This window comes from Xenopus tropicalis, chromosome 5 (assembly GCF_000004195.4).
Source record: "Xenopus tropicalis strain Nigerian chromosome 5, UCB_Xtro_10.0, whole genome shotgun sequence".
Lineage (NCBI taxonomy): Eukaryota > Metazoa > Chordata > Amphibia > Anura > Pipidae > Xenopus > Xenopus tropicalis.
Genome location: NC_030681.2, coordinates 10553061 through 10575340, shown reverse-complemented (window position 1 = coordinate 10575340; position 22280 = coordinate 10553061). Strand labels below are relative to the sequence as shown.

At 43.4% G+C, this 22280-nt stretch overlaps 1 protein-coding gene and 1 long non-coding RNA gene across 4 annotated transcripts in view; both read right to left on the bottom strand.

Annotated features, from left to right (window-relative positions):
- Positions 1 to 14462, bottom strand: part of rab3gap2 (RAB3 GTPase activating non-catalytic protein subunit 2) — a 41686-nt gene extending 27224 nt beyond the window's left edge. The window contains 6 exon segments of one of the 2 annotated variants that reach the window (NM_001127123.1): positions 1 to 48; positions 1792 to 1894; positions 2805 to 2928; positions 6846 to 6913; positions 9260 to 9316; positions 14227 to 14392. In NM_001127123.1, the coding sequence (NP_001120595.1) occupies positions 1 to 48; positions 1792 to 1894; positions 2805 to 2928; positions 6846 to 6913; positions 9260 to 9316; positions 14227 to 14326 (500 nt within the window). In that variant the 5' untranslated portion in view covers positions 14327 to 14392. 2 annotated transcript variants of the gene reach the window in all.
- A 4322-nt stretch (positions 14463 to 18784) lies between these two features.
- The window catches only part of LOC105947462, a 34530-nt gene continuing 31034 nt past the window's right edge, over positions 18785 to 22280 (bottom strand). For both annotated transcript variants that reach the window (XR_001170916.3, XR_004222667.1), the window contains exons 4-5: positions 21470 to 21566; positions 18785 to 19033 (exon numbers count right to left, since the gene is read on the bottom strand). This is a non-coding gene — a long non-coding RNA (uncharacterized LOC105947462). The remainder of the gene's footprint in view (positions 19034 to 21469; positions 21567 to 22280) is intronic.

Genomic DNA, 22280 nt, shown 5'->3' with positions numbered 1-22280 from the left:
CTTTTTTGGCTTGCCAACGGGATGCACAATGCACTGCTGATACATTCGCTGTAATGCAGAAAAGGATCATTTAATTACACTATCAGGCCAAAGGCAAATAATATATTGGTAAAACCACTGGCTGTGTGACCTGACTCAGTTGAATATACCTAGCGCCACTATAGCTGCCATGCTGTTTGCAAGGTACAGTACTGAAGGCATACAGTTATAGTCTGTAAGGTAGTATGGAAACATTTGCACAAGGTTTCCAGAATGGGGTCCAGAGCACTGGGGTCACACAGAAGATCTAATTCAGACGCTGCAGGGCAGCTTGCCACCCCTAAAATCCTGCTGCCCTAGGCCTGGGCCTTTGTGGTCTTCCCACAAATCCAGGCCAGTCAATCCCTGATCTCTCCAGGAGACAGTGCCATAAAGGATAAGTAAGCCTTTTATTTATGAAATCCCCCAAAATTATTCTAAACAACTCCCAGAATAACATATATTTTTCCCTGCATACAGATTTATTTTGTTTCTCTATTAGAAGCAGCTGAACTTCAGCTCTTTTATTGACTTCCTTGTCCAGTATGAAGCTCCTCCCTTCTTTTGCTTTCCGTGCCCTCCTTCATAGTCAGAGAGAGAATGAGGGCACAGAAAGCAAGAGGGGGTGGGGCTTTATGCTAGACAAGGAAGTCAGTAAAAGAGATGTAATTCAGCTGCTTGTAATAGAGAAATGAAATAAATCTGGATGCAGGAAGAAAGGTGTGTCATTCTGGGGACTGTACAGATTAATTTAAAAAAAGATTTTTTAAAAAAAATGTATGTCTATGTGTAAATGGTCTAAGGCAGGGGTGGCCAATACCTCAATCGCAGTCCACCAGTCGATTCCCGGTGGATCACTGGTGGACCGTGATCAAGCCAAAGATGCAGAAGTGCTGCGTGAAGGAGTACGTACACTGCATCGCATACGTACGCATTCACGCAGCAGTTCCGCATTCCGTGGTCATCAGTCGACCGCGGAATGGAAAAGTGTGGCCACCCCTGGTCTAAGGCATAATTCATTCTGCCATGTATGAATATGCACAGATTTCTCCAGGATGTAATACTGTAAATGTAATTCTTACCCTGGAAAATAAAACTGCACCATTAGACAAAAGATTAGATTTAATAAAAAGGAATGATAAAATTGAGGGTCGTTAAGTGCTGACAGTATCCATTAGAGAATAATTCTCCTCTGTAGAGAAAGATAAGCGATCAGAAGCAGAAGATGTCTCCTAACAGAGAAATCATTTTCAGTCTGCAGCGGGAAAATTCATTACGTGTAAATAAAACATTTTCTGCTTACTGACGGAAAAATCGATTATGGAGATGCAAAAAGCTACAGCAACAATGTAACGACTTACTGCTAAGTGACAGAAGAAAGATAATTGGAAAATCAAATGACATATCAATCTACAGTTTAATGAGACATTGCTCTGCACTAAACTGTCTGTTTAAAGGGCAAGTAAAGCCCCAAAACGATATGCCCATGCTATGTATCTTCCCTGGCACTATGGGATTAAAACGATTACCGGCCAGCTGCTTAGCTTAATGGGAGGCCAGACTGGCAGTCTGCAGACTCTGGCTAATGCTACAGATGCCATTGTCACTATTTATTGGGCCTGTCTGGGCCTTTGTGTACCTGAAATGCCAAGGCCTATATTAAATTACAATCTGGATCGGCTTCAACGTCCCACAACTGCAATCCTCCCTTAGGCAACAATTGGGTAGTTTGTTGTCTGACGATCTAGGCTTCAGGGATTCGTGCATACATACCTGTCTTCTATGGTTAAAAAGCCATCTTCCACAGTCAGAGAGCCGCTCCACACAACTTCATACTGCATCTCCTCTTTTCCTTTCCCACTGCCTTTCCATTTTGCTGTGGAATTAAAAAAAAGTTAGTTTTTCAAATGGGTAATTAACCTTTAAATGAACTTTTAACTTTGTGATATTTTGAAACAATTTGCAATTGGTCTTCATTTTGTATTTTTATGGCTTTTCAGTTAGTTAGTTTTCTGTTCAGCAGCCCTCAAGATTGGCATTTCAGCAGTTATCTGGTTGCTAGGGTCTTAATTATCCTAGTAACCAGGCAGTGGTTTGAACGAGACACTGGACGATGAACAAAAGAAGGCCTGTGTAGAAAAAAAACCTCATAAAAGTAACAATAACAATAGAACTGCAGCCTCACAGGGTAGTTATTTGGTTGCTGGGGTCACTCACCCCCATTTGAAAGCTGGAAAGGGTCAAAAGAGTAAAAAAACCTATTAAAAATAAATAATAAGAACCAATAGCAAAGTTGATAGGAACTGGGCATTCTATGACTAAAAGGTAACTTAAATGTGAACCACCCCTTTACTTACAGGTATACAGGAGATTAACTTGTATCTGTCAGGATTTGTATGTAATCTATAGGCTTGATCCCCTCTATTGTACAGCAATGCGGAATATGTTGCCGCTTTATAAATGCTTTGTAGTAATAATAATGATATTAATGTGACTGGTTGCATAATTAGAACCCAATACCATTGAAGAAGAATACAAATGAAAGCCTGTTACATAAAACTTCCTTTATAGGTGTTATAATTAGGTTCCAGTCAGTGTGCAGTTTGGTACAGAGCACATAAGAACCCTGTGCATACATGCTGCTAGCTATAAATACACTGCTTTCCCTTTGTACAGATGTGAGAGGGGGAAGATGGAAGAATTATGAAGAATGAGGTGGGAAAAAGGCAGCTGACAAGTAAAAGCAACGTGAGAGGTTTCTCGGGAATAATGTGACATTTCCTTACGTGCTAAAAATACTGCTTTCTGCTCGTGGGCGATCACCATGAGATCATTGGTGGGGGACAGGGAGAGCACGCAGTCTTGCAGCCAGTGGAAAGGAGGAGATGTGCTGGAGGTTTCTTCTTCTACCTGTGCACAATATCACAGTACAGTCAATAAACGGAATGGCCAAGGACTAGCAGAGAAACTATAGGAGGGGTACAAGCAGGGCTGGTGTTGGCCAAGGGTTAGCAGAGGAACTATAGGAGGGGTACAAGCAGGGCTGGTGTTGGCCAAGGGCTAGCAGAGGAACTATAGGAGGGGTACAAGCAGGGCTGGTGTTGGCCAAGGACTAGCAGAGAAACTATAGGGGGGGTACAAGCAGGGCTGGTGTTGGCCAAGGACTAGCAGAGAAACTATAGGAGGGGTACAAGCAGGGCTGGTGTTGGCTAAGGACTAGCAGAGAAACTATAGGAGGGGTACAAGCAGGGCTGGTGTTGGCCAAGGACTAGCAGAGAAACTATAGGAGGGGTACAAGCAGGGCTGGTGTTGGCCAAGGACTAGCAGAGAAACTATAGGAAGGGTACAAGCAGGGCTGGTGTTGGCCAAGGACTAGCAGAGAAACTATAGGAGGGGTACAAGCAGGGCTGGTGTTGGCCAAGGACTAGCAGAGAAACTATAGGAGGGGTACAAGCAGGGCTGGTGTTGGCCAAGGACTAGCAGAGAAACTATAGGAGGGGTACAAGCAGGGCTGGTGTTGGCCAAGGGCTAGCAGAGAAACTATAGGAGGGGTACAAGCAGGGCTGGTGTTGGCCAAGGACTAGCAGAGAAACTATAGGAGGGGTAGAAGCAGGGCTGGTGTTGGCCAAGGGCTAGCAGAGAAACTATAGGAAGGGTACAAGCAGGGCTGGTGTTGGCCAAGGGCTAGCAGAGAAACTATAGGAGGGGTACAAGCAGGGCTGGTGTTGGCCAAGGACTAGCAGAGAAACTATAGGAGGGGTACAAGCAGGGCTGGTGTTGGCCAAGGAATAGCAGGGGAACTATAGGAGGGGTACAAGCAGGGCTGGTGTTGGCCAAGGACTAGCAGAGAAACTATAGGAGGGGTACAAGCAGGGCTGGTGTTGGCCAAGGGCTAGCAGAGAAACTATAGGAGGGGTACAAGCAGGGCTGGTGTTGGCCAAGGACTAGCAGAGAAACTATAGGAGGGGTAGAAGCAGGGCTGGTGTTGGCCAAGGACTAGCAGAGAAACTATAGGAGGGGTACAAGCAGGGCTGGTGTTGGCCAAGGGCTAGCAGAGAAACTATAGGAGGGGTACAAGCAGGGCTGGTGTTGGCCAAGGAATGGCAGAGAAACTATAGGAGGGGTACAAGCAGGGCTGGTGTTGGCCAAGGAATAGCAGGGGAACTATAGGAGGGGTACAAGCAGGGCTGGTGTTGGCCAAGGAATAGCAGGGGAACTATAGGAGGGGTACAAGCAGGGCTGGTGTTGGCCAAGGAATGGCAGAGAAACTATAGGAGGGGTACAAGCAGGGCTGGTGTTGGCCAAGGAATGGCAGAGAAACTATAGGAGGGGTATCTAGTAGAATTAAGTCTAAAACAACTGGACTTTTCTGAGTTTTTCTTGAAAATGTTTCACCACTCATCCGAGTGGCTTCTTCAGTTCAAATGACTGGTAGGGAATTCCCCGGTATTTAAACTATTTTAAACTTGTTCAGTTAGGTGTTAGCTGAAACTGACAGGTGTAAGAAGGTATGATCCAATCACAATGGTACCAAGATTCTCATTGATGAAGGTTTTAATCCTTCAAAGTACATGACTGGAAGTGTGAACTGTTGTGAAACTGCCGGGGTAAGGATGTCAACACGCCATTGTATCTTGGTGACAAGCGGTGTCTCAGGCCCCCTCCTCTGTTCAGGGATGGTTTTTCCAGGTTGGCATAAATGGCCTCTTTCACACCTCTTTCAAACCATCTGTCCTCTCGGTCCAAAATATGCACGTGGTACCATTGTGATTGGATCATACCTTCTTACACCTGTCAGTTTCAGCTAACACCTAACTGAACAACCATTGTGATTGGATGTCTGTGACTCTACTACCATCAAGAGTTTAAATACCGGGGAATTCCCTACCAGTCATTTGAACTGAAGAAGCCACTCGGATGAGTGGTGAAACGTTTTCAAGAAAAACTCAGAAAAGTCCAGTTGTTTTAGACTTAATTCTACTAGATACTGTATATCATGACCTGGATGAATGAGAATCTTCATAGACATATAGGAGGGGTACAAGCAGGGCTGGTGTTGGCCAAGGAATAGCAGGGGAACTATAGGAGGGGTACAAGCAGGGTTGGTGTTGGCCAAGGACTAGCAGAGAAACTATAGGAGGGGTACAAGCAGGGCTGGTGTTGGCCAAGGACTAGCAGAGAAACTATAGGAGGGGTAGAAGCAGGGCTGGTGTTGGCCAAGGACTAGCAGAGAAACTATAGGAGGGGTACAAGCAGGGCTGGTGTTGGCCAAGCATTAGCAGAGAAACTATAGGAGGGGTAGAAGCAGGACTGGTGTTGGCCAAGGAATAGCAGGGGAACTATAGGAGGGGTACAAGCAGGGCTGGTGTTGGCCAAGGAATAGCAGGGGAACTATAGGAGGGGTACAAGCAGGGCTGGTGTTGGCCAAGGAATAGCAGGGGAACTATAGGAGGGGTACAAGCAGGGCTGGTGTTGGCCAAGGAATAGCAGGGGAACTATAGGAGGGGTATTAGCAGGGCTGGTGTTGGCCAAGGAATAGCAGGGGAACTATAGGAGGGGTACAAGCAGGGCTGGTGTTGGCCAAGGAATAGCAGGGGAACTATAGGAGGGGTATTAGCAGGGCTGGTGTTGGCCAAGGAATAGCAGGGGAACTATAGGAGGGGTACAAGCAGGGCTGGTGTTGGCCAAGGACTAGCAGAGGAACTATAGGAGGGGTACAAGCAGGGCTGGTGTTGGCCAAGGACTAGCAGAGGAACAAGCAGGGTGTGGAGTTACCCACAAAAAGGGGTAAAGAAAGGTTGTTTAGGGCAGGGTCGGACTGGGCCGGTGAGACACCAGGAAAAAACCCAGTGGGCCTCGAAGGGCCAGAACCGTTCCCTGCTGGGTGCTCACAGGTTCCCCTATACCTTTGTGCCTAAGTATGCACGTTCGGGGGAGGGTGTTGGGTGAGCAGCGGGGGCCGGGGCCCCTGCGGTTGTAGCCCCAGTGGGACCTGCACCCCCAGTCTGACCCTGGTTTAGGGGTATGGCCAGGAGTTTGTAGAGGGTCCCTAGAGTACTTACAGCAGAACAAATGCAGTACAGAACACATGAAAAACTGTATGTAAAAATGTATTGTACAAAAACTTCAAGGGCTGCTGCACACAGACTGAGGGCATTTCTTGACAAGGATCAGAAGGGCAGGGCCTTTATGTCACTGAGAAGGTAGCAGGTCACATTAGTACTGCCTGGGGCAGGAATCTGTTCAGCCCTCTATAAATATCACTGCCTAACTCCCTTATCTGGGGATGCCAGAGGTAGGCCGGATATAGGTGAACATATCGCCAAAGAGGGGGTGGGAGATGCTTGGCAAAGTCACTAAAGTGTCTGACATGTGGGTGGTATCACCAGGATGGGCAGGTAAAGGACATGTTAAAAGCAATGCCCATCTCAAATGGACTCATTTTTAACCCAAATCTGCCCAACCTAGGGGTTCTAGGAGAACCTGCGCATTACTAGGTCTTAGAGATAAAGGCAAGGAAAAGAGTGTAAGCTCTTTTGGGCAGGGCTCTCTTCACCTCTTGTATCGGTTATTGATTGCTTTATATGTTACTCCTTGTAGAGTGTAAGCTCTTTTGGGCAGGGCTCTCTTCCCCTCCTGTATCGGTTACTGATTGCTTTATATGTTACTCTGTATGTCCAATGTATGAAACCCACTTATTGTACAGCGCTGAGGGGTATGTTGGCACTTTATAAATAAATGTTAATAATAATAATAATAATAATAAAATAATGTCATATTATGCAAGATACTGATACTGAAACACAATAAACTAGTTAAAAACTTACAGTCTCTTTATTATTTTCATTTTCTTCCCAGGAGCCCCAATCTTCTTCTTCCCAGTTGGAAAAATTATCTGGAAAATACATTTGAAATCCATTTGAACCACTGTACTGCATTAACAGAGAAAATAATCTGCACAGTCATGTTTGCTACAAAATAAATAGTAAGCAGAAAAAAAAATAAAAGGATACTAACAGGTCTAGTAACCCGTAGCAACAACTCAGCAAGTAGCACATCTGCCTGGTTACAGTGGGTTACTAGACCTGGTGCAAATGAAACATTAAAGGGTAAATAAGTCACAAGGGTTTTCAAAGCTGATACACCCCCTGGGATAGACAGATATACATGGGAATGGGTGTTGTATACAGCAAACTGCAGACATAATGGCAATATAATGAGATAGAAATACATGACACATGACATCTATAAAGGCATTTCTGACATTACTTGCAGATTCTGACCTTTCTTGCCTGTACCCTTGTAATGTTCTTTGCCCCTATAATCCTCCTTATCTCTTTCAAAAGCACTAACAGCTATCTGTTGTGTCAAACTGCAGGTGGCTGAGGCCTAACACCTGGGTAGGGTGCCATGTGGGTGCCATGTGGGTGCCTGGCTGTGACACAGTAAGTGGCTGAGCGCATCATTGCTGGCTGTATCTCTGCACAAGGCTGCCACTGCAAGTCTCATTAATAGGAATTAATAAGGTTGGGGGCAGTAAAGCTTCTGCCAATTTTACATGAAAAGCAAATGTACTTTTGAGTAATTTCCCTATTTTCCAATGGATATTTTCCAAGTTCCCTCTCCTGCCTGAACCACAAATACCTTCCTGTGCTGCTCAAAGGATACGGACACTCAAAGCCCATGAGTCTGGGCTCCCTAATGCTAAACCTCGTTTAGAGTTAAGTGGCTTGGGAAATACCAGAAGCTGGGTTGCCATGGTGAATAAGGAAGCAATTTTGATAAACAAATTTGATCATGAAATATTATTCTGTTCTATGTTCTATGTTAATCAATGGTACATTGAGCCTTGCAGTTTTATCCAGGGGTGAATGAAATCAGGCAAGGAGCCTGGGTATAGACTGACCTTCAAATCTGAGTGATCTGGGGTATTTTAAAGTACATGGTATTGAGAGAATCAGCTTAAATTGTCAAGGAGGAGATCTATGAAGAATTATACATAAGCATGAAGTGTTCTGCAGTTTTACCCTAAACACAAGGATCCCTATAGGCATGGATTCTGCAATTACTTATTACAATGGGTGTTAGATCTCCGGGTGTTTGTCTCACTGATTAGAGTGGGTGTTAGATCTCGGGGGGGTGTTTGTCTCACTGATTACAATGGGTGTTAGATCTCGGGGGGGTGTTTGTCTCACTGATTACAATGGGTGTTAGATCTCGGGGGGGTGTTTGTCTCACTGATTACAATGGGTGTTAGATCTCGGGGGGGGGTTTTCTCACTGATTACAATGGGTGTTAGATCACGGTGGGGGGTTGTCTCTCTGATTACAATGGTTGTTAGATCTTGGGGTGTTTGTCTCACTGATTACAATGGATGTTAGATCTTGGGGTGTTTGTCTCACTAATTACAGCGGGTGTTAGATCTCGGGGTGTTTGTCTCACTGATTACAGTGGGTGTTAGATCTTGGGGTGTTTTTCTCACTGATTACAATGGCTGTTAGATCTTGGGGTGTTTGTCTCACTAATTACAGCGGGTGTTAGATCTCGGGGTGTTTGTCTCACTGATTACAGTGGGTGTTAGATCTTGGGGTGTTTTTCTCACTGATTACGATGGGTGTTAGATCTTGGGATGTTTTTCTCACTGATTACAATGGCTGTTAGATCTCGGGGTGTTTGTCTCACTGATTACAATGGGTGTTAGATCTTGGGGTGTTTTTCTCACTGATTACAATGGCTGTTAGATCTCGGGGTGTTTGTCTCACTGATTACAATGGGTGTTAGATCTCGGGGTGTTTGTCTCACTGATTACAATGGCTGTTAGATCTCGGGGTGTTTGTCTCACTGATTACAATGGCTGTTAGATCTCGGGGTGTTTGTCTCACTGATTACAATGGCTGTTAGATCTCGGGGTGTTTGTCTCACTGATTACAATGGCTGTTAGATCTCGGGGTGTTTGTCTCACTGATTACAATGGCTGTTAGATCTTGGGATGTTTTTCTCACTGATTACAATGGCTGTTAGATCTCGGGGTGTTTGCCTCACTGATTACAATGGCTGTTAGATCTCGGGGTGTTTGCCTCACTGATTACAATGGCTGTTAGATCTCGGGGTGTTTGTCTCACTGATTACAATGGCTGTTAAATCTCGGGGTGTTTGTCTCACTGATTACAATGGCTGTTAGATCTTGGGGTTTGTCTCACTGATTTGGATGTCATTTGTACTGTTATGTAGCAATCTGTACCTTCTCTATGGTGTTTTCCTTGTTGTTTTTCGTATTTCAAGTTGAACTTTCCCTTACCTGAAATGAGGGACACAGTTTATTCAAAATTTGTACAAATACAAATCTCATTTCAATCAGGGATGCACCGAATCCACTATTTTGGGATTAGCCCGAAACCTGAATCCTTCGTGAAAGATTCATATGCACATTAGGATAAGGAAGGGTTAAACTGTGTAAGCAGCTCAAGGAAAAAAATTATCCACTTCCGTGTTTATGTGGCAAAAAGTCACGTGATTCTAAGGATTCAGTTCGGCCAGGAGCATGGATGGCCAAATCCAAATTCTGCTGAAAAGGCCAAATTTAGACCGAATCCAGTTCCTACTGGTTGCCTATCCTATATATATATATATATCCAATTCCTATTGGTTGCCTATCCTATAAATATCCATTTCCTGTTGGTTGCCTATCCTATAAATATCCATTTCCTGTTGTACAGATTTAGCCCACAACTAAGTTCCCATAGGACACAATGTGTAGGGCAGTTTTTGACCTTTGCTGATCCTGTGAGTGGCTTTAAGCCCATGCTGTTGCTGTTTATGGATGCCTGCCCCCTAAGCTGGGGGTCTGGGCTGGACCATCTGGACCAACCTCTCTACTTGATGAGTGTCTCTACAGTTGGTCCTTTATATGCCCTTCATATAATTTTGGTGAGATTTATAGAGTGATTTTCACCACCCAGAAAGAGTTGGGTAGTGGGCACCACCCATCAGTGCCAACACTGAGTTATGTAACAGGGCTGGGAAGGGATAATACATATGAAAGATGTGATATGATTTAGGGGAACTCAAAACTGTATTTATGCACCTGGTGCTGGTACTGTTATACCCATGGTACCCTGCCCAGACTCACAGACACAAGCAAATCAAGGCTTGGCTGCTTGCCTGCACATCCCAACACCCCATCTTGTATGTAGCCACCTTATGTATCCACACACACACCCTCCCAGGTCTAATTATTTTCTGTCCCTTCAATAGATAATAATAGATACAAATAAAATGATGAAATGGTTAAACCTTCACCAAAAGAAGCAAATAAAATGAGGCATTAAGCTTGAGATGCAGTTTCCACACATTATAATACAAATGCTTGTAAAATGCAGGGATACAAGTTCAAGACCCCTAGACAAATAGAGGCTGATTAATAGGGCCCATACTCTTAATATTGTTTTCATCTTTTGGGTTTATTTACACAAACCTCAGTGCCAATGTGCCCATGCCTAGCAGCCCATGCTGTGCCAGTGCAAGCGAATCCTTGTTTACAGCATCAGAGCTGACAGCCTACGCATCCCTTCGGCTTTCTAAAGTTGAGTGCAGTTGCCAGCAGAAGGAAACTTTGCACAACTTCGGAAAGCCGAAGGGATGTGTTGGCTTTTCCACCGCAGACTCCTATTGTTGCCAGTGGAAAGGCATTTCAGCATTGTAGCAGAGATCTATTGCAGGTGACTAACTTGCTCCATGGGACATTAGCTTTACTAAGAAAGCAGCCAGGGATACAGTGTCCTGCTGAAAGGTCTGTATGGGGCCCCAGTGTAAACCAATCACTGGTCAAAGACTCAACCTTCCCACCACTCAAGCCATGGTGGCAGGCTAATTAGTGCTACCAACCCAGGCTCAGTTGCACTGTCACAAGAGAAAGAGCACCATCCCAAAACAAAGCACACTGTCCAAGAGAAAGCCCAGCATCCCAAGAGAAAGCATGCCTTTCAAGAGACAGTGCGGCATCCCAAGAGAAAGCCCAGCTTCCCAAGAGAAAGCATGCCTTTCAAGAGACAGTGCGGCATCCCAAGAGAAAGCATGCCTTTCAAGAGACAGTGCGGCATCCCAAGAGAAAGCCCAGCATCCCAAGAGACAGTGCGGCATCCCAAGAGAAAGCCCAGCTTCCCAAGAGAAAGCATGCCTTTCAAGAGACAGTGCGGCATCCCAAGAGAAAGCCCAGCTTCCCAAGAGAAAGCATGCCTTTCAAGAGACAGTGCGGCATCCCAAGAGAAAGCCCAGCTTCCCCAAGAGAAAGCATGCCTTTCAAGAGAGAAAGCACGCCATCCCGAGAGAAAGCATCAATCTCTGGTGCCATTAACTTGAATGGAAAGTGACTGGGAAAATCTGTCTGTCCCATTTCTGCCACACGTGCCATTGGAAAGGTAAAAACTAAGTATGCTTTATCAGAAAGGTATATGAAAATACAGCCATCAAAGGAAACACAGGATTTCTTGTTTCCTTTTTTGTAAACAGGTTCTTCTGCATCAGACTTCCTCTCTCAGAAAAATCCTTCATTCCCAAGCCCAGGAGTCTGAGCAGCTTTCTCATCTCACCATTCTCCTGCACCCCTCCCATAAAAACTCATAGAATTCACTCCCCCGCCCATCAGAATGTGTAATCTGAGCTATAAAGGCTAGAGCTGCAGCAGGAAGCTACGAAGAACGAGATAAAATGGCAACTGCTATCGTAAACAAACAGAGAAAGCTTCTAGGGCTGATTACTCAGGTAGGTTAAAGCGTTCTGCAGAATACATATAGTGTTCGAATAATGTGGCAAATCTATTGGCAGTAAAATTCCAAAATGCCTTTCCTTCTCCTTTAAGCACCAGCACACATTAGTGAGAAGAAATTAACCTTCTGTGAGCAGTTAGTTCTGCCTATGGGCTTCTTTTCTCCTACTATATTTTATTGCTATTATATTTACACAAGTGGAGGGGGTGCCTATATGAAGAGGGAACCGTATATGCGCCCCTACAGTCTTCAGTCCACAGTCCACTGCCCACTCTTCCCCTGTCACACACAGCCACACACACAGCCACACACACAGCCACACACACAGCCACACACACAGCCACACACAAATTCAAATAAAATAAACAGAATCTAAAGGCGTGTGGAACATGCTTCTATGTCTCATATATCCTAATGTCTAATGCCAAATTCTGGGAATGTTCCACAATTCCAAAAGCCCTACATCGGGATCCCCAAACTCAATACAATTAGAATACACCACGTCAGTCCCTGCCCCAGTGGCATTCATAATCTATGGGCACTATCACTTTTACACCCACTTGGGTTAATCAGAACATATGATTTATTCAGAATATCAATATATATCTATCAAAGCAAGGTGCAAATAGCCCAAAAGCATCCACATAAAAGGCAGCTTTAAATAGACAATCTTTAATCTCCATCACCCCCAGTGATTACCTATTTGAGACCCCAGGCTGGTACATTATTAAGTGGAATATTTTCCTTCGCACCAACCTGGGGCCTAAAGTAAGTAACTAGAATAGAGGTTGATAACAACTTGGTACCCCCCAGCGATGATACCTTGTCTTCTCCTTTAGCAATTCTCTCCAGTTTAAAGCTTGCCATACACGCACCAATGGTATTCGGTGCGTGTATGGTGACTCGGCGAGGTGAACGATATCGTAGAAGGCTGCGGATATCGGTAGACTCGCTGATCGGGCAGGTTAAAAGATTTTGATTGGGTGCCATGAGCAAAATCTACCTTCAGGGCTGAAGCTGCAGAAGGAGGTAGAAATCCTATTGTTTCCATATCTGACGATTCAGCCCTAAACATCTGTGGAGGGTGCGAATGATCATGCAACCGATGGTCACACGAAAGATCGAAAATCACCACGTGTGTGGCCACCTAAGTATAGATCTCCCCGCCCTGTGAGGGTTACAGGATGAAAGATCTCACAAATAGTGAGAAGGAAAATATTCCAGGCCGGTGCATTTTTAAGTAGCAGCAGCTTGGGGTCTAAAATAGGCAATAAAATCACTGGGGGTGTCTAGCAACTTGGCCTCCCCAGACATGTCAACTCATATTTTCCAGGAGCCCCTTTAATTTAACCCTGTCACTCACTGCCTGCAGCAACAGGCCTGTCACCCGCTGTCAGTCATTTGCTCCCGAATCCTTACTTACCTGCTCCATGGAAATGCACAGAATTGGAACACAATTTCCAGAAGCAGAAAAACCAATAAAGGGGTGTGGCTGGAGAGGAATGGGGGTGTGTCCAGGGGCGACGTAAGTGGCTGGTGTTTCTAGTTATTCTTGTGCTTAAAGGAACAGTAACACCAAAAAATGAAAAAGCTTTAAAGTAATAAAAATATAATGCACTGTTGCCCTGCACTGGTAAAACTGGTGTGTTTGCTACAGTAACACTACTATAATTTATATAATAAGCTGCTGTCTAGCCACGGGGGCAGCCATTCAAGCTGGAAAAAAGAAGAAAAGGCACAGGTTACATAGCAGATAACAGATAAGCTCTGTAGAATACAATGGTGTTTTATCTGTTATCTGCTATGTGCCTGTGCCTTTTCTCCTTTGAACGGCTGCCCCCATGGCTACACAGCAGCTTATTTATATAAATTATAGTAGTGTTACTGTAGCAAACACACCAGTTTACCAGTGCAGGGCAGCAGCACATTATATTTTAGTTACTTTTATACACTTTCATTTTTTGGTGTTACTGTTCCTTTAAAGCTAATGGCACAGATGGCATATTCACTACAGGGGAAAAACACTGGTGGAGAAAACCACACCCCCATCTGTGCCCAGCGGCACCCAATGCCACCCATCTGTGAGTGCACCCAAGGGGCAGGGCATTAGGGTTATGAGCTCCTTCTTAGTCAGGGGAGAAAGTGCCAGGGGTGACATTAGCCTTTGTATCTTGTCAGGAGCAGAGACTGAGCAGGGCTTTCCCTCAGTATATATATATATATATAGTGCACTTATACAACAATGTCTGCTATTCTGCCAGCTGCTTCCTACCATTGCTAATGATAAGGGAACATTTCACAGGACCTGTGGCTCCCCAGCTGCATTAGAACTACAACTCCCAGAATCCTTAGTTGAACATTAGAGGGCAGCAGATGCTTTAGAGGCTACATATACGGTTATACAGGGAATCTGTCCGAGCTGCCCCTCCTCCCTAGCCCTTACCAATGCTGTTCTTCTTCTCCTCACGAAGTGACGGGAATAGAAAATCCCGCACAACCTTGATGTCCTGGAATCGGCAGAACTCCAGCAAAGTGCAGGCCATGGCCCCCGGTTCGGGCTGGCTGGGAGGCAAGTGACGGGCACCGTATCCGCCCTACGGGCCACCAAGCGCCGGCTTCTGTCACAAAACAGCTGCCCAGCAGCCACATCGGAAGTGCGTCACGGCGCTGAGGTGTCAGCTCAACCATTGGTGCGCACAACGCATGCGCAATAGTCTAATTGGTGACAGGGAATCCCGCCGCTTCCAATGTCGCCATGGTAACTTAGTCAGAGTCATGTGAACGCGATTGCAAAAGGTTCTGGCAACCATTTTAGTTACTGGCAATTTGTGTATCATCTGCCAGCCAGGGTTGCCAGCTTGGCGGGTTTTCCGCCAAATTGGGCTACTCATTTAAAGCCCAAGCGGGTTTACAAAGTACAAACCCGCCAAGGTACAAATTTGGGCTAGTTTTTGTATCCTTGGCTGGTTTGTAGTTTGGAAACTAGCCAAAGTGCATGCTGGACATGTCTATCCCAGTGCATGCTGGGTAATGTAGTTTGTAGCTTACAATTAGCCTACAGCTAAGATTAATATAAAACTACAATACCCAGCATGCAATTAAAGACAGAAGCTCCCTATTTTATTGCTCTTTGCAAAACCTGAAGCAGCAAAACTACAATAACCTGCATGGACTGGGCACAGAGGGCAGGCAACATCATTCATTCCAGTAACTGGGTAGTGATTATACACTTTAAAAAGGCATAATTTCCCATATATATTTTTATTTTTAAGAAATTTTTTTCATTGCCCATATTGGGCTATTTTTGGGTTACTTTCTAAGTGGCTTTCGGCTAGTTTTGTGCTGGTTTTAGAACTGACTTTGGCTGGTTTGAAAAAATACATCTGGCAACCCTTCTGCCAACCAGTGACGCAAATAAAGTATGTTATCTTGCTATACCCAACCAATGAGCTGTCTCACAGCCACCTAGCTGGCGAACTGCCGAGGTGCTACACGAAGAACCATGCAAAACACGATGAGAAAAAAAGTGTCCCTGTGTCGGCCATATTAGTTGCCTACTGGCCCTCATTCCCACGACCAGTCCTTTGTAGAAATCCAACTGGCTGTCTGTAAATAAGAATTCCATAATTATATTGCTCCTCCTCCCCAGATAGGGTTTCCATCGGCTAGTACTACCTGCCCAGTACAATTTATGCTTGAAAATAAAGATACAGGTATATGAAGGCTGGTATTTGTTTTTTTACAAAATATGTCAACCATAATGACAATGTAATTAATAGGAATTAAAGCTTAATGTGGGGACCCATAGGGTTTATAACCAATGTGGCTTTAAATCCCTATACTTTATATTTCTTAGTTACTGGGCGGAAGCCACTGTATCTAAGTTAGTTCAATTACATATCTATTGGCCCATAGGTTTAGTCATGCCTCCCAACATTTTGAAAACGGAAAGAGTGAATTTTTTTGACCACGCCCATTTTTTTTTATTTATTTATTTTTTTTTGCAACCACACCCCCTAAATGCCACTCCCATTTGACTACATTTGGCAGGTTATTTAAAGTTTGAACACATTTCTGGGGGTTTTGGGGTCCTGTTTTTTTGCTGAAAAAGGTGAATTTGCCCTTTAAGCTGCGAGTCTAGTTACATTTGTATCTCAGTGCAGGGGGGGGCTTTTTACCTTTCTGGGCTCTCTGCCAAAAGCCCACTTATTTAATTAAATATGAGAAACATTGTATCTCAGTGCAGGTGACGCTGTTTAAGATTTCTGGACTCTCTGCCAAAAGCTACTTTGTAATTAAATTTGGATATTTTTTAGTTTCAGTGCAGGAGAACAAAGGGAAATGAGGGACTTTTCAGTAAGAATCCGGGACTGCTGGTTGAGCTGTCAAAAGAGGGACTGTCCCGCGAAAATCGGGACAGTTGAGAGGTATGTTAATGTAGGGACCCATAGGGTTTATAACCCATGTGGCTTTAAATCCCTATACTTTATATTTCTTAGTTACTGGGCAGAAGCCACTGTATCTAAGTTAGTTCAATGACATATCTATTTTATTGGCCTATAGGTTTAGTCACCACTTACTGTGGTGCTTGGGTGGCACTTCCTCTGTGGCCCTCATCTGCTTACCCAGGTGGGTGGGTTCAGGGGAGCCTGGAGGGAACAAGGCCCAGTGTAGCTGTTTGGCTCTAGAGGAGCCCTTCTAGTTATAAGTTGGGGGAACTTGAGACCCGTTATTGAGGCTTGGTTGGTTATAGGATAGCGACTGTGTTGCAGTATGTTCTAAGAACATAAGATAGCCAGGAATGGCTAGAAAGAGCAGCCTGTGCTCCAACAAGGATTGATAATAGGTAGCTCAACTTGTCTAACTGAAGTGACCACACCCTGTGCTACAACAAGGATTGATAATAGGTAGGCTATGCTTGTCTAATTGAAGAGACCACAGTACTGAATAAGGATTTAGTGTTGGTGTGTGGGGGGGTTGCTTGCAATCAATAAGAGTTGGTAGCAGCAGTGGCAGTTTCCTAGTTATATATATACCAACAATACATCACAGTGGTGCATCCTTGCTAACCAGACCCCTGGGACATTCTGCCTGCCAGCAATCGATTCTGCGCCCACTTTCCCTCTCTCCGAAGTAATCTTCAACATTTCTGATCCTTAAACTAAAGTGGCTGGAAAGTTGTGGAAATAACTCCAGAAAAAAATGCTGTGTTTTTTCCTTTTATCACCTCCATACCACTTGCTGTTTTGCAAGGTTTACTGAAGTCTTGTGCTAACATTTTTATAAAACACACAAAAAATGGCAATTAAACAGTAATGCCACATATTGCATAGTGGGTAAGACGTGGAACCAGCAAAACATTAACATTACCAGCAAAAATTAGTTATTCCGGATGAGAAAGTATGAGACTTATATATGCATTATTGGTAAATTCATTGAAAATTAATATACAGGCATGGGATCTGTTATCCAGAATGCTCGAGACCTGGGGTCTTTCGGATAAGGGATCTTTCCATAGTTTGGATCTTCATGCTTTAAGTTTACTAAAAACCATTTAAACATTAAATAAACCCAATAGGATTGTTTTTTATCCAATAAGGGGTAATTATATCTTAGTTGGGATCAAGTACAGGTACTGTTTTATTATTACAGAGAAAAGGGAATCATTTAACCATGAAATAAACCCAATAGGGCTGTTCTGCCCCCAATAAGGGGTAATTATATCTTAGTTGGGATCAAGTACAGGTACTGTTTTATTATTACAGAGAAAAGGGAATCATTTAACCATGAAATAAACCCAATAGGGCTGTTCTGCCCCAATAAGGGGTAATTATATCTTAGTTGGGATCAAGTACAGGTACTGTTTTATTATTACAGAGAAAAGGGAATCATTTAATCATTAAATAAACCCAATAGGGCTGTTCTGCCCCCAATAAGGGGTAATTATATCTTAGTTGGGATCAAGTACAGGTACTGTTTTATTATTACAGAGAAAAGGGAATAATTTAACCATTAAATAAACCCAATAGGGCTGTTCTGCCCCCAATAAGGGGTAATTATATCTTAGTTGGGATCAAGTACAGGTACTGTTTTATTATTACAGAGAAAAGGGAATCATTTAACCATTAAATAAACCCAATAGGGCTGTTCTGCCCCCAATAAGGGGTAATTATATCTTAGTTGGGATCAAGTACAGGTACTGTTTTATTATTACAGAGAAAAGGGAATCATTTAACCATTAAATAAACCCAATAGGGCTGTTCTGCCCCCAATAAGGGGTAATTATATCTTAGTTGGGATCAAGTACAGGTACTGTTTTATTATTACAGAGAAAAGGGAATCATTTAACCATTAAATAAACCCAATAGGGCTGTTCTGCCCCCAATAAGGGGTAATTATATCTTAGTTGGGATCAAGTACTGGTACTGTTTTATTATTACAGAGAAAAGGGAATCATTTAACCATTAAATAAACCCAATAGGGCTGTTCTGCCCCCAAGGAAATAATTTCTAAAAATTAGAATCATTTGTTTAAAATGGAGTCTATGGGTGGTGGCCTTTCCGTAATTCGGAACTTTCTGGATAACGGGTTTCCAGATAATGGATCCTATACCTGTACAATGAAAACTGATATTAGCTAATTGTCCATAATTATATTTGATAATACATCAATAAGCTGGTTATACAATCTATTGATAATTCATACAAACAATATTAGCATTGTCTTTTCAAGTGGTGCCGCTAAAATCCACATGATTTATAGCAAAATATGAGAGTGTTAAATGGTCACCAAAATACACACAACTCAACAGAAGTAATGTGGAAATGATCTCTGCCCTGCTGGTTCTGACAACTGAAACATTTTAGCCATAGCCATCTGATTAATGTATCTGTAAAGAAGTATTCCCTATTAATTCTCAATTAGGAAGCTGTAGAAAAAGAAGTATGATTAAAGAAAAAAAACAGACATTAACGGAAAAAAAAATAGACCAACTGCATCATCATATTTTTATTTATTACGCTATTTAAAAAGATGGGGTGGGACTAGAACACACTTACTAAGCTAAGCAGAACACAGATAGATATGAGACAGACAGACAAATCCCAGGCAGAGATGAAGCCTTTTCAGCGGAGACAGTAGCTGTCGTGGGTTCTGCCTTTCAGATCTCCTCCCCAGGAGTTCATGAATAAATGAATGTAACCCAGAAGTGTGATCAAAGCAGGTAATAGACACAGACACGCCACCTTTTCCTGATTCAGACGAAAGGGAACCTTGTTAAAGGCTTCATTAAATAATAATATAGTGTAAAGTCTAATATATACCATGGATCAGAAAACCCAGGAACATCACTTTTGGCTCGCTCCTATCAGTGCATACTTATTAAAGGGGTTGTTTACCTTTAAATTAACTTTAGTTTTCATTTTGTCCAATTGTGATTTTTCTGTTATTTATCTGTCTGTTCAGCAGCTATCTGGTTACTAGGGCCTTTTTTTTACTTTAGCAACCAGGCAGTGGTTTGAATGGAGAGAATGGAATATAAATAGGAAGGGTCCAGAATAGAAAAATATGGAGTAAAAAGTAACAATAACAATAAAATTGTAAGCAATATTCTATTGAGCAATATTTTTTTTAGCTGCTGGGGTCAGTGACCCCCATTTGAAAGCTGGAAAGATGTAGAAGAGGAAGGCAAATAATTAAAAAAAATAATAATAATGAAGACGGAATGCAAAGTTGCTAGGAGGGGGGCATTCTGTAACATATTAAAAGTTAACTTGAAGGGGAACAACCTTTTTAATGGGTGAAAGCAGCATTTGGGTAGAGGGGAAGGGTTTTAGTTCACAGTTACAGATGCCAATTCTCTAGCAGTTTCCCAAATGCCCCCATAATACCACAATTACTGGCCACACAGCCATGTGAGAGATAATACCTATGGTACATTGGGCAGTCTTATTGGTGGTGCCATCCTGGGATGGTCTAAATTACCCAGTCATACACAATAGCAAAGGGTTGTTTATACGGAGCTCATTATCACTAGGTAAAATAAATGAGTGACTTTTTTCACTTCCATTTATTTTGCTCCTGTTGAATAAAGGTGTAAATAGGTGTATACAGCCCCTTTTAATAACAGGGTGCTGTAAAGGTAACATGGGCGTCAATACAGGGATTTTAATTTTAAAAACTTGGATTTATTGAATTCCCATGTTACTTATCATTTTCATTGGGTCTACAACGTCTCAGAAAAATTCTCGAAAAAACTTGCATTGAAAAAGTCATTTAAATTTTGTTTAGAAAAAGTCCCACTGATTTCTACCATCCCACCGGTGAAAATGTAAGTCGCCGGTGGGATGGCACACGCGGCGGCGCGATCTCAGCAAATCGCCAAAGTTGCCTCGTGAGGCTTTTTCGCAATTTGCCGAAATCGCGCCGCCGCGTGTGCCATCCCACTGGCGACTTACTCTTTCACCGGTGGGATGGCAGGTGATGGCAACTCGGGGAGATTAGTCGCCTGCGAACAGGGAGTTTTGTCGCGGGCGTCTAATCTCCCTGTGTGTCAGAGCCCTAAGATGTAAAAAAAAGGTTTAATTTCTAGTGTCAGTATCTCTGTAATAAATATTCAACATCCAAGTTTTGGAAACCCTAATTCGAATTCACAAGTTTTAATTACAAAAAAATGTAATTGTGGCAAATCAGATGTTAATAAATCAGCCCTTCAGTTTTAGCCCAGGTACCCAAAGCCTGATATTATCCATGACTGGTTAGGAGCAGGCAGGATAGACTATCCTTCAACTGGAAAGTGAATTCCAATCCAGATCTCTTCCATCAACTTCACGCTCTCTAATACTGACGCGCTAATCAATAATATAAAGACACAATAGTGTCGGAAGGATCGATGCCCGCAGCTTGCGCAGTGTAATAAATGGCGTTTCTGGAAAAGAATATAATGCAGTGACTGAGCCAGCATCAGTTATATCTCCCTGCTACCCTGAAACCTCTCCCTTTTACAGAAGCTTCCTGAATGCAGTGGCCTAACTACTCTGCACCGGGCCCCCCCCACAAAAAAAATCTTTGGAGGGGCCCAGTGCATAGTAGTGAACCCTACCTGGGCGCCCCCCCCTGCCTTTTAGCCTCCTCCAACATATAAATCCACACTCCCGGCCCACACTCCTACCCGAGAGCAGAAGACAATGCTGAGCCCAAGGCCATGGCCGCAGGGCCCGCTTCCTCTATTGTTACACCACTGCTGGATAGTTGGTTATAACTTCATAGAAAAGACCACTTCTAAGCAACTTTTCAATTAGTCTTCATTATTATTTTTTTAATTATTTGCCTTCTTCTTCTAACTCTTTGCAGCTTTCAAAATGGGGGACACTGACCCCTGAGGCAAAAACTACTCTGTGAGGCTCCAGTTTTATTGTTAGTGCTACTTTATATTACTTATTTGTCTATTCAGGTCCTCTCCTATTCATATAAAAGTCTTTCAGTCAAACCACACCCTGGTTGCTAAGGTAATCTGGATCCTAGCAACAAAATAGCTGCTGAAACTCCAAGCTGGAGAGCTGGTGAACAAGAACTGAAATAATTAAAAAACTATAAATGATAAAAAATGAAGACCAATTGCAAATTGTCTCAGAATATTACTCTCTATATCATACTAAAAGTTAACTCAAAGGTGAACACATACCCACCTGTGCTTTGAGAACTTTTGGAAGTTAAATTATTATTATATTTCTTTTTAGATTTCATGATATTAGCAGGAGCGTCCTCTGCTGTTCCAAGCAAGGCCTGATAAAAAAAAAAAGAAAGAGCTTAAACTACTGATACAAAAAGCGTCTCCTGATGCTTCCCTGCTCATTCTAACAGGAGTCATAGGAACTGATGAGACATGTCCTGCCCCAGTAACATAAATCTGAAAGTTTTGTAACCATTTGGCCCTCTGCAGGAACATTTTTGAGGTGCCCTTCCCACCTCCCTCCTGTACCCACACCTTTGGGGGGGTGTTGTTGATTGGTATTTAGATAACTGTGTGTAGCAAGCCTAAAGCTGGCCATACACGTGGCGATCTCACGATGTTTCGTACGACCGTCGGTCGCACGAAACATCGTCAGATCCGCCACACACCATTCAGGGCTGAATCGGCAGGTAAGGAGGTAGAAACAATAGGATTTCTACCTCCTTCTGCCGATTCAGCTCTGAAGGGAGAATTTTGGTCAGGCGCCTTCTATGGCGCCCGATCAAAATTTTCTAACTTGGCCGATCGGCGAGCCGACCGATTTCAGCAGCTTCCTGCGATATCGGTCGGCTCGCTGACATGCCATACACGCACCGATTATCGTACGAAACGAGGTTTCGTACGATAATATCGGTGCGTGTATGGCCACCTTACGAGGCTGTTGGGTTACTGGTTCTCTAGAGAGAGAAATGTGCTACATATTCCTGGGGGTGCATGAGTAGAAGAAGGAAGGCAGTTGGCAATGGAAATGCACCTTCCTACATGAA